At 55.6% G+C, this 10793-nt stretch overlaps 2 protein-coding genes across 2 annotated transcripts in view; both read left to right on the forward strand.

The window, feature by feature from the left end:
• Nucleotides 1-6058, forward strand: part of CPEB1 (cytoplasmic polyadenylation element binding protein 1) — a 75332-nt gene extending 69274 nt beyond the window's left edge. The window contains exons 8-11 of the mRNA XM_080807959.1: nt 970-1168; nt 2423-2517; nt 3054-3134; nt 4604-6058. Of these exons, the coding sequence (XP_080664085.1) occupies nt 970-1168; nt 2423-2517; nt 3054-3134; nt 4604-4714 (486 nt within the window). The 3' untranslated portion in view covers nt 4715-6058. The remainder of the gene's footprint in view (nt 1-969; nt 1169-2422; nt 2518-3053; nt 3135-4603) is intronic.
• Nucleotides 6059-7850: 1792 nt separating this feature from the next.
• On the forward strand, nt 7851-10443 carry RPS17 (ribosomal protein S17). Its single transcript, XM_080807389.1, has 5 exons — nt 7851-7912; nt 8176-8327; nt 8477-8582; nt 8996-9061; nt 10316-10443. The coding sequence occupies exons 1-5, from the start codon at nt 7910-7912 to the stop codon at nt 10394-10396; spliced, it is 408 nt and encodes a 135-aa protein (XP_080663515.1). The 5' UTR covers nt 7851-7909; the 3' UTR covers nt 10397-10443.
• Nucleotides 10444-10793: the final 350 nt, after the last annotated feature.

Consider the following 10793-nt stretch of genomic DNA (forward strand, 5'->3'; position numbering starts at 1 on the left):
TTCTTGCGCCCAGTGTAAGAGAATGCTTGGAAAGCTTGCTGGCCCCTGGGATGTAGGCCAAGAGTGATACTTCTCCCCATAAGGGTGGAAAAAGCAACATGGGCTTTTTCATCTTCCCCTGAAATGAGCTTTCCCTGGTAACTGGCGTCAGGTGCTCATCCCAGGGTCTTCTTGGCTTGGACCCCCTCAGCCCCAACTCTTCATTCTCCCGCCAGGCAGGTGGTCTGACTTGTGCGGCCTCCTCTGTCAAAGAATCTTCCTGGTCTTGGCCTGTTCTATGCCCAGTGTCCGCTGGACCTCCAGGTCCTCTCAGCTGTAGCTTCTGTCTCAGATCTCTTCCCGTTTTGAGACTTTCTGGTGTTGTCATTGTTGGATCTTCATGAACCGACTTTCCAAAAACACCAGTCATCTGTCAGCGCACTTCCTCATGGGGTACTCTGCCTGCTGTGCCAGATTTTGCCCTAGGCTCGGGGGACTCATGGGGCAAAGGACACAGCTCCTGCTGGGCCGTGACACTGCCCTGTGAGCTGTCCACCCTGCCCATCTCCAGTCACTCCCACTGCCCCTGGCACACGCCTGCTCACATGCACGTTGGGCCGGTGACCGTCTCCTAGCGGGGCCTTGAGCGTCCCCATCCTCTGTCCTTCCAGCTCGTCTCCTTCAGTCTCTGAGTCCTTCCTGCGCCAAGGACGTTGTGCTCTCGCTGGCTCTGTGGTCCTCTGCTGGAGCCACAGCCCCCTGCTTGCTCTCCAGGATGCGTGGCTGCTCTTCCACTTATTTTCCCCACTTTGGACACATGGACTGCGTGAAACCCAGCTGTGGTTGGGGTGAGGTGGCTGCTGAGCGCCTGTGTACCTGGGACTGGGCAGTACACCCGCGCCCCCGCTGCCGGGCACGTGCCTCGCGGCGCTACAGCCTGTCTCTCTCTGGCTCCCTGCCAGGGCTCACACACCTCTGGGTGGTTTCCAGGTGCAGGTGATCCCCTGGGTCTTGGCTGACAGCAACTTTGTCCGGAGCCCATCTCAGAGACTCGACCCCAGCAGGACGGTGTTTGTCGGTGCTCTGCATGGGATGCTCAACGCCGAGGCCCTGGCAGCCATCTTGAACGACCTATTTGGTGGAGTGGTGTACGCCGGGATTGACACAGATAAGCACAAGTATCCCATTGGTAAGTGTCCCACTTCTGTGGGAAAGCTTGGTGGCCCCTGGGACCTTGCTAGACTGAGATCGTAATACTGCCCACGGGAGCGGAGAGGGAGGCCTGACCCAGGTCTGCAGGTCAGCATCCACCAGCAGCACTTATCTTTCTAGATAAGCCGTCGGTACTGCTCCTTGCACCCTCCGCTCTCCCACCGCCACCCACGAAAGGGGAGAAAGTGGTAGGAGATCACAGGAGGTGACGGGGAGACCGGAACTTTGTTTGGAAGCTCAGAGTTCATAGCCAAGCCAGTTTGCATCAACAACAACAACAATTCATTAAAAGGCCAGGACCTCCCTGAACGTGCCTGTTTTTCAAATTAAGAGTTCTTGAAAAGTGGCCTTGTCTCTAGGGTCAGAGACCAGATCAGGTTGAAGGACAACACTGGGTGACTCGGGCAGCAGAGTGTATTCATGGCCTGTGCTGTCCTCACTGAGGGGAGTCCGTGGCCCTCACTGCTGGGTGTTTGGTCAGCCCCCCGAGAAAGGAGGTTCATTCCTCAGCCGTAGCAGAATAATCTTGGTGGTGGGGTTTGGAGGCGGAGCAGGGCCTGAACTGTGTGATCAAGGCAGGGCTAACCCATCTCCCCAGGCGCTTCTCTGCCTGCCCACCCTGAGTCTGGTCGGGAAGGAGCTCCGTGTGCTCGTCAAGGCTGCACTGCAGGCTGGGAACAGGGACACGGGAGGCTGCAGGGCAGCGGCAGCGTTGGGCGGGAGGGGTCTTCTTCTGGCTTCCCTGCTGCATCTCCGGAGTGCCTCCAGGCCAGGAGGGGTTTGCCTGCTGCCGTCCCTTTGGAGGGGTGTTCTCTCTGCATCTTGGTTCCCAGTGTTAACCCTGCCTGTGCATCTGTGTGCACCCCACGAGTCTCTGCCTGCCCCCATCTCCGTCAGCAGATCCTTCCTGGTTCCTGAGTGGTCTGTGCCACCGCGGTCTCTGGAACTACACCGTTTAATAGATGGGGTTGCTGAATGCTTGAAATATGGCTAGTGTCATGTGTTCAAATGATAATATTTGGGATATATTGGGTGTAATTAATTATATTATAAAAATTAATTCCACCACTTTCTTTTCACTTCAGTGTGGCTACTCGAAGACTTAAAATTACATAAGTGTCTTATATATGTCTGTCTGACAGCCCTGCTCTAGAGCCAGGGTTTCCTGAGTGTTGACAAGTAGCATTTGGGAAAATTTGGCTAGAAGGTAGGTTTGTTCTCTTGTTCCTAGGGTCTGGCCGTGTGACTTTCAATAACCAACGCAGTTACCTGAAAGCAGTCAGCGCTGCTTTTGTGGAGATCAAAACCACCAAGTTCACCAAGAAGGTGAGTGCGCTGGTCTGTACCCTTACTCTGGGTCTTCACTACCCAGGGCAGGCCTGGGCCTGCAGCCGGTCCCTGCTGGGGGTGCGCAGGGAGTGGGCCACGTGAGGCTGGGGTTGGGCGTGGCAGGGCCGTGGCAGGCTCAGGAGGGAGGGAAGCTGGGACCGTGGAGCCTCTTGGGCATGGGAGGGGTCTCCGCTCACTGGCTGTTTGACCGGCGTTGCTTGGGCAGCCTGGCTTCCCATTCTCCAACCTGACGTGTATCCTCTGAGCACACCTTTTGCCGGGTGATGGAATGCTGGCACTGATGTGCCCAGAAACCCGTGCAGACGCGGTGTTGGGTGTTGGAGCCTGCCAGCCTGGCCTCGTGTGTGCGCATCTGTCCTTGATGGACTCTGTTTGTACTCTGCCCATAATTCTCCCCTTTAAAAAGAGACCTCCTGCACTCCCGTGTATACCCCAGTAACGTCCCCTCTCTCCTGGCCCATCTGGCCTCCTGGCAAAAAGAGTGCTCATTCTCCTGTTTTCGCATTGTGTAGGTTCAAATTGACCCCTACCTAGAGGATTCTCTGTGTCATATCTGCAGTTCTCAGCCTGGTCCTTTCTTCTGTCGAGATCAGGTGAGTCCCCTGGGTACTTGAGATGTCTAGGAAGTCCCTGCCCTCAATTAAAAATTGTCATGCCGCGTTTGTCCCTAGAAGGTTGGTGCTCTTGGGGTTGTCTACGAAAGCACGAAGGAGGCAGCAGTCATGCTCCCCGATGGTCAGACCAGGGAAACAAGCCCGTGGGAAAGCCTGTTGAGTCTTGATACCCTGCTCTTCCCCTTGCCAGTGGCATGACCACCAACAGGATGTCTTTGCAGATGAAAGGAACCTGGGTGGGTATGGTTAGCAGCACCCGTGAGCCAGGCACAGTAGTTCTTTTTTTTTTTTTTTTTAAGGTTTGTTTATTTATTTGTCAGACAGAGAGAGAGAGAACACACAAGCAGGGGGAGCAGCAGGCAGAGGGGGAAGCAGGCTCCCCACAGAGCAAGGAACCACACTCAGGACTTGATCCCAGGACTCTGGGATCACACCCAGGTGTCCCTGTGTACAGTGTACAGTACAGTGTACAGTAGTTCTAATCAGGCCTTTCTCCACTGGTCATCCCCTCCTTGAGGACCCCTTCTTCACTTGTGAGCCTCCAGACTCCAGATATTTGTACCTGGTTTCTCTCCACAATTGTCAGAAGTGGGGAGCTTTCTGTTGAATGTTCCTGGGTGGCAGGGAGGAGGGCTCTGGGTGTGTTTGGGCAGTGTTTCCAAGGGGTGTCCGTGCGGCTGGCCTGGTACCATACTGGGACGAGAGTTCGGGGAGGTTTGGGGAGGGCCTGTTCAGCCATTAGTGGTCAGCCACGCTTGGTTTTTCTGCAGTGTTGCTGACTGCGGAGGGCCAGAGGCTCAGGCAGGGAAGAGTTAAACCGGGGGCTCCATGGGGGGGTGTGAGTAAATTCAGGTTATTAGGTAAAGCCCAGAACACGTATCTCTCTGATGAGCCTCTTCTAGCAGACTCCTGCATGTCCCTGTTGTTCACAGATGACCCCATGCTCAGGTAATTGTTCAAAGGCTGGTGGGTTGGCTGCGGTGGCACGGCTAACCACAGGTAGGACCAGGACTGTGGTGCACACCCCATTGCCTCTTCTCAGTGCAGCATGCCTAGCATTAGGACGGGAGCAGCTGTCTTTGAATGTTCTCCCAATTTAGCAGCCATATGATGTAGCTGTTCTGTAGGAGGTGAGCAGGGCAGGGGACCTGACAAGCAGCCCGGTGGTAGGAGGGAGTGCGGGGAGCCGGCCCCGCCTCTGTACATGGTAGGAGCCCAGCATGTTTGCTTGAGGTGGGCACTTAGTGGGTTTTGCCGTGGTTGGTCAGGCCTCTGTTGGGTCAGGGGGAGGTGGGGAGAATGTTCCCCGAGACCATACCTTCTAACTGCATGGAGGCTGCCAGGAATCCCTGCTCCCTCTCCAGCAGAGCAAGTGGGCAGCTCCTGCAGCCCCCCCCCCCCCCCCGCTGGTGCTGACAGCGCGGCTTCTCTCCTTCTCCCCCAACCAGGTGTGCTTCAAGTACTTCTGTCGGAGCTGCTGGCACTGGCGGCACAGCATGGAGGGCCTGCGCCACCACAGCCCCCTGATGCGGAACCAGAAGAACCGAGATGCCAGCTAGAGGGGCTGGCCGTGCCCGGTGGCCTGTGGCGCCCAAGGCTGGCAGGTCAGGCAGCTGCCTGCACCATCCTGCCCCTGGCGACCAGGGAGCTGGCTTCCCAAGGACAAGGGAAAATCATAGTCACCTTTGCACTTGCTGAATCTGTCTTTGTTTCTGCACTAATTAATGCACAATGAGTTCTGTCGGGTTTTGTTTTCAGGGGGTGCGCCAGGGCAAGGACCTCTGGCTCACCCTCCAAGCGACTCTGTAGTTTTCCCAGATTTTAGTTCCTCATTTTGCCGATGAAAAGCAAAAAAGAACTACGTGTCCAGAAGGTATTGACACGATGCCTACATCTAGGTTTATTTATTAAAAGCGCTTTTTTACATTCCTTGCAATACTGATGGTGGTGATACGCAGGTCTCGGTTTCATTCTTGCAGTTGCCATACAGTGCCTTTCCATTTATTTAACCCCCACCTGAACGGCATAAACTGAGTGTTCAGCTGGTGTTTTTTACTGTAAACAACAAGGAGACTTTGCTCTTCATTTAAACCAAAATCATATTTCATATTTTACGCTCGAGGGTTTTTACCGGTTCCTTTTTACACTCCTTAAAACAGTTTTTAAGTCGTTTGGAACAAGAGATTTTTTTTTCTTTCCTGGCAGCTTTTAACATTATAGCAAATTTGTGTCTGGGGGACTGCTGGTCACTGTTTCTCACAGTTGCAAATCAAGGCATTTGCAACCAAGAATAAAAATTTTTTTTCGGATTTGAAACTGGACCGGATAAGCGGTATTTGAGCGGCTGCTGTGTATAGTTTTAAATGGTTTATGGCACCTTCTTAAGTTGCACTTACGTGGGGGGGAGGGTTGATAGAAGTTTTTAATCACAAAGTCACAGGACTTTTTTCTTTTGTAACTGAGCTAAAAAAAAAAAAAAGGGCTGCTTTTCGGTGGGGGCAGATGAAGGCTCACAGGAGCCCTTTCTCTCAGAGGGGACAAGTACCCTTCCCTTATTTCTTTCATTTGAGAAGTGTATGAAGCAACAGTTGCAGTCACTGAAATGCTACTGGAATTTGAAAACTTGACTTTTTCTTTCTTCTTTTTTTTTAAAAAAAAAAAAAAAACCTACTTGCCCCTCTTTGGGAAGCTGTGTGCCAAAGAACCAGTGTCATAACCCCCCTCCCTCCTGCTGAGCTGCCGTTGCATTGTTGCATATCCCAGCTACTCTGTGGGTTTCGTGAAGCTGTGTGTGAAGTCTCTACCTCATTGTAGCATATGCAGGCAAGACTGCACTCTCCTACAGATGTGTGGAGTAAGCTGTGGTGTAGTTTTTTTGGCACATAATAAACACGTTGCAGCAGAGTTCTCGTTCTGTCTCTGTGTCTGCGGTGCGGGAGCCAGGGGGCCGCAGGGTCATAAGACTGGAGAGTAAAAATTCGTGTTTCTTTGGATTTTGTGTGATGGGATTCCAGCCCAGGTTGATGGTGGGGCCGTGGGGAGACCTGCCCCTGTAAGTACTTCTTGGTCACTTCCGTGGTCAAATGCATCTTGGAGACGCCTCTCTGGTGGGTGGGTAGCTTGATCAAGCATAAAAAGCCCTTATGCTTACGCTTCTCAAAGCCCCAGACCCAGCTTGGAGAAACCGGAGGCACAGCTCCTCAGGCCACTTGTTCTCAAGCTCTCCCAAGCCTTCTGGGAAGGTTTTCCATCATCTTGGACTCACCTGTGCTGACCCAGTTCCTCTCTGAGGGAGAAATGCACTCGCTGGTATTCTTCAGAGAGCCCCGTTACTCTGGACTCTGTCACAGGCTCCCAGGATCCGTGAGAGGGTCCGCTGATGATCTTCCCAGGTAGGCTGTGCCTGGGCCCAGCGCCTGCACGGATCATTTGGATTCCACTTTAGTCCAAGGTAGAGGGAACCTGGCACAGCGAAGCATCATTCTGGTGAGAGGTACAAGAACTCACTGTTGTAGGGGGTGGGGGAGTCCTTCAGCCAAGAAGGAGAGACCTCTTTCCCTGGAGGCCTGGCTGGCAGCGGCTTGACAGAAGTTTGCTGGTAAAGTAAGTGCCTGCAACTCCCTCAGAGCAGTGTGATCCTCCCTTTTGGTCTCTGCTTTTTCTCCTTTTCCTGCAGTGACATCTTTCCTCCCCTCTGTCCCCATCTTGTCCAGGGCCACTTTCAGGTAGAGGGCTTCCTGTCCTCCGGCCTTTCATTCCCAATCAGTTCAAAGTCAGACAGCACTAGCCAAGGTGACCAGGAGTGAGTTGAGGGATGAGGGAGGCTCAGCCCCATGGCCCTTAACTCCAGCAACCTGGCCGTCCAGCCTTTCCTGAAGTCAGCTGGGGGCCTGGGACTTGCTTCAGCAGATTTGGGGAGGGGGGCGGGAGCAGAGCTGGAGGGCGTGGGCAGGGTATGCCAGGGGTGGTCTGCTCCGGTGGGCTTCCGGAGGGCCTGGCTTGGGGATGGGAGCGTCACCAGGAGGTGCCTCCATGGTTGGGAGCGCTGCAGGCGAGCCTGGTCCTCTTCTTCCACGTTTGAGAGCTTGCTTTATGGGGGGCCCTGGGGACTAAGCAAAACGGCCCTTCCCCTCTTGGAGCTCACCCTCAGTGGAGAAACTAAGACAAGTCACCATGACAAGCAGCTTAAAAAGGATGGTGATGCTAAAAAAGGATCAAAGGAGGAGAAGCCCCTCTGATAATGTGACGCTTGAGCAAAGCCTTGGAAGAAACGGGACCAGCCTCTCAAAGTGGCCCTCCTCTCCCCCAGACTAGAAAAGGCAAGTCTCTGAGGCTGAGGGCCCTGGGCGGGGCACCATCCCTACCTCCTTACCTTTGCACGCTCCCGAATCGCCGTCCCAAGGACGCTAAAGCCTCCCTCCGTCTCTCAGGCGTGTACAGAAGACCTGCACCCCTTCTAGTCTACGGAACATAAAACGATCCTGTTGTAGAACCAAGGAGCAGAAGACGCGGGCGGACGGAACCTTAGGAACGGAGTGGGAGCGGCAGCCCCGCCCACGGGGGGCGGGCCAGGTGCTTGCCCCGCCCACCAGGTTGCCGCGGGCCGCCTGCACTTCCACCCCGCTGAGCCGGGGGTCGCTGTGGAGCACCCGAGACAGCTCTGAGTGTCCCGGATTAGCCGGAAGCGCCTTTCTGGCCGCGCCTTATAGGCTTCGCTTGTGCTTCCTGTTTCCTCTTTTACTATACCCGCCAACATGGTAGGTATCTTGGCCCGAGGCCTTGGTCCGCTACAATCGTCCTCCATCCGCTGCTTTCCGCGGCCCCCCAGCCCTCAAGGAGGGGCGCGGGGCCCCGTCAGGCCTCAGCTTCCGCGGGTCGCTGGCCTCCGCGCTGAGCCCCGCGTTCCGGCGATGCCCGGCCGGCCCTCCTGTCCCGGGCTCAGCCCCAGCCCGCGGACCCCGCCGCTGCCGTCGGGGGGCTGTCCTGGCTCGCGGGTGACGCTGTGCTCTCCCACCCGCAGGGCCGCGTCCGCACCAAAACCGTGAAGAAGGCGGCCCGGGTCATCATCGAGAAGTACTACACGCGCCTGGGCAACGATTTCCACACCAACAAGCGCGTGTGCGAGGAGATCGCCATCATCCCCAGCAAGAAGCTCCGCAACAAGATCGCAGGGTGAGCCGGCGGGCCCGGCGGAGAGGGGAGCGCGGCGGGCTTCCCTGCGGGCGGTCGTGCGGCTCCGAGGCTTGCGCGGGCTGCCCGGGGCGCCCCCTCGTCCGTGCGGCGGCCGCGGCTCACGCGGCTGCCGCGCGTGTGTCCCGCAGCTACGTCACACACCTGATGAAGCGCATTCAGAGGGGCCCGGTGAGGGGCATCTCCATCAAGCTGCAGGAGGAGGAGCGAGAACGGAGGGACAACTACGTGCCCGAGGTGAGCTCGCGGGGTCCGCCTCCGGCCAGTCTGAGGGGGGTCTCCTACCCGCAGTCCTCCCGCCCCCAGTGTGGGTGCCCCAGAATCCGCTGCCCGTGGGACAGCCCCGCTCGGCCCTACCGGCGCTCTTGCCGCAGAGCCCTTGGTGCTGCGCGTGTCGTGGTTTGCCGGAGCTTAGCACTCCTGGGCTGCGGGCCGCCGCCTGAGGTCTTCTGCAGACTGGGCGCCAGCGAGGGCCTTACAGAGGGGGCAGCGGGAGAGGGCAGCCCGGGACCTGGAGCCCTTCAGCAGGCTGCTCACCTTGGGGGCTGCTGGGCACCCCCCCATCTCTGGTTGAAGAATCTTGGAGAAACGGTGGGGAGAGGGAGAGACGACCCTCTGATCGTTTGGGGGGCCTGCCCTGTTCTTTATAGGTCTCGGCTCTGGATCAGGAGATTATTGAAGTGGATCCTGACACTAAGGAAATGTTGAAACTCTTGGTAAGTGCTGGCGGGTTCCTACAGGAGGACTTTGTCCCTGGTGGAGGACCATCGCTAGCTTTCTCCTCCCTCAGCCACACGAGCTGCCTTCATCCTCCGTTTCCTCTGTCCTCCGCTGCCCAGGGAGGCTCATCCTCTTACCTGCCTTAACTCCCCGAGGAAGTGGTGACTCGAAGATGAGGGAGCGGCAGGGTTGGGGATTCTGTCTACACTGCTAACCACTGGACAGCTGCCTCCATAATGGGGTCAGCTGGTTATGGAAGGGGGAGATGGCCCTCCACAGGAACAGAGTTCCCAAAGCCGGTGGCTCTTCCCCCGTGACTTCCAGAACGCTCTCCCTTCTGTTTGCTTCCTGCCTCTGGTTGTCCTCATTCTCGTGCCTTCCATCCGTGCGGTCACTCCTTGTGTGCGTGCTGACCCTTCCAGAGACCTGTGCCCTGCTTTCCCTGTGCTTCCCAGATGCTTGAGCTGTCTTCATGGGGCCTCTCTGTAGCTCTACACAGTTCAGTGACGGTAGCCTGGCTTTGGAGTCCAGTACACAGTGACTTGAAGCAGCTTCATTTTTTTTTGTGTGATAATGAAATGTTTAAGATGCTCAGAAAGGGAGGGAGTGAACAAAATGAACTGCATTGAACTCACCAGCCAGCCTTAGAAAAACGTCACCAGTATAGCTGACGTCTGCTGTGGGGCATTTTCTCCAGAAATAATCACTGTCCTCAGTGCAGCATTACTGTCTCAACCGTAAAACTGGTTTTCAAGGGTAAACTGGGAGGGATATTAAGTTCCAGGTATGTGGCAGACTCTTAACAGTTGCATTAGTGATGTTTCCTACTTGTGTCAGGGCTGGAAAGGAAAGGACACTGAATGTGGTCTAGAGCAGTGATTCTCGAAGCAAACGATTTTGACCTTCAGGACATTTGGTAACGTCTGAACATGTTTGGTTGTCAGAGCTGGGGAATACGAGCAGACATTAGTGGATACAGGCCAGGATGCTGTTAGAAATCCTACAGGGTACAGGACAGCACCCTTATGTCTGGGTGTTGGGGTGCATGTGCCTTCAGATCTCAGGTAGGCTCCTTTGTGAGTTTATTGCTCTGGGGCAGGGAAAAGGCCCCTGTTGCGATTCTGCAGGGTCCCACCAACCTGACCCCACGCTAGTGGAGGGTGACAGGCTTGGCCTGGTGGTGCTCATAGGACATTCATCATAGATCTTACCGGTATAGCCACACTGAACCTGTTCTGTTGTTTTTCCAGGACTTTGGCAGTCTGTCCAACCTGCAGGTCACTCAGCCTACGGTTGGGATGAATTTCAAAACACCACGTGGAGCCGTTTGAATCTTTCTGCTGTGCTGTAATATCATCAATAAACCTTGGACAACAACCTTGCCTGTGTCCTGTGTGGGTTGGGTGCCGCTAGTGCTAAGGGCAGGAGTTCTTTCCTGAGGGAGAAATCCTGAAGAGCGCTCTGCAGTGGGAGTATCTGTAAGTGGCCTCTGGGCAGTGCCCATACAGACGTGTTGGAGAGCTGAGCCACCCTGCCTAGTCCTGGCAGGACCTGAGCACTAACCTTGTCTGCAGGTGGAAGTCAGGAGATGCTTTCCTCCTTGCCCTGCATGCCCTGGGTGTTTGATCCTCCGCCTCTCCCAGATACACACAATCTGGGCTAACGAACCTGTCCTGAAAGGGTAACTAACACTCCTCACATGGTCAAGGGTTGGCCTTTGTGGGTGGG

The sequence above is a fragment of the Martes martes genome (assembly GCF_963455335.1).
Source record: "Martes martes genome assembly, chromosome: 7".
NCBI lineage: Eukaryota > Metazoa > Chordata > Mammalia > Carnivora > Mustelidae > Martes > Martes martes.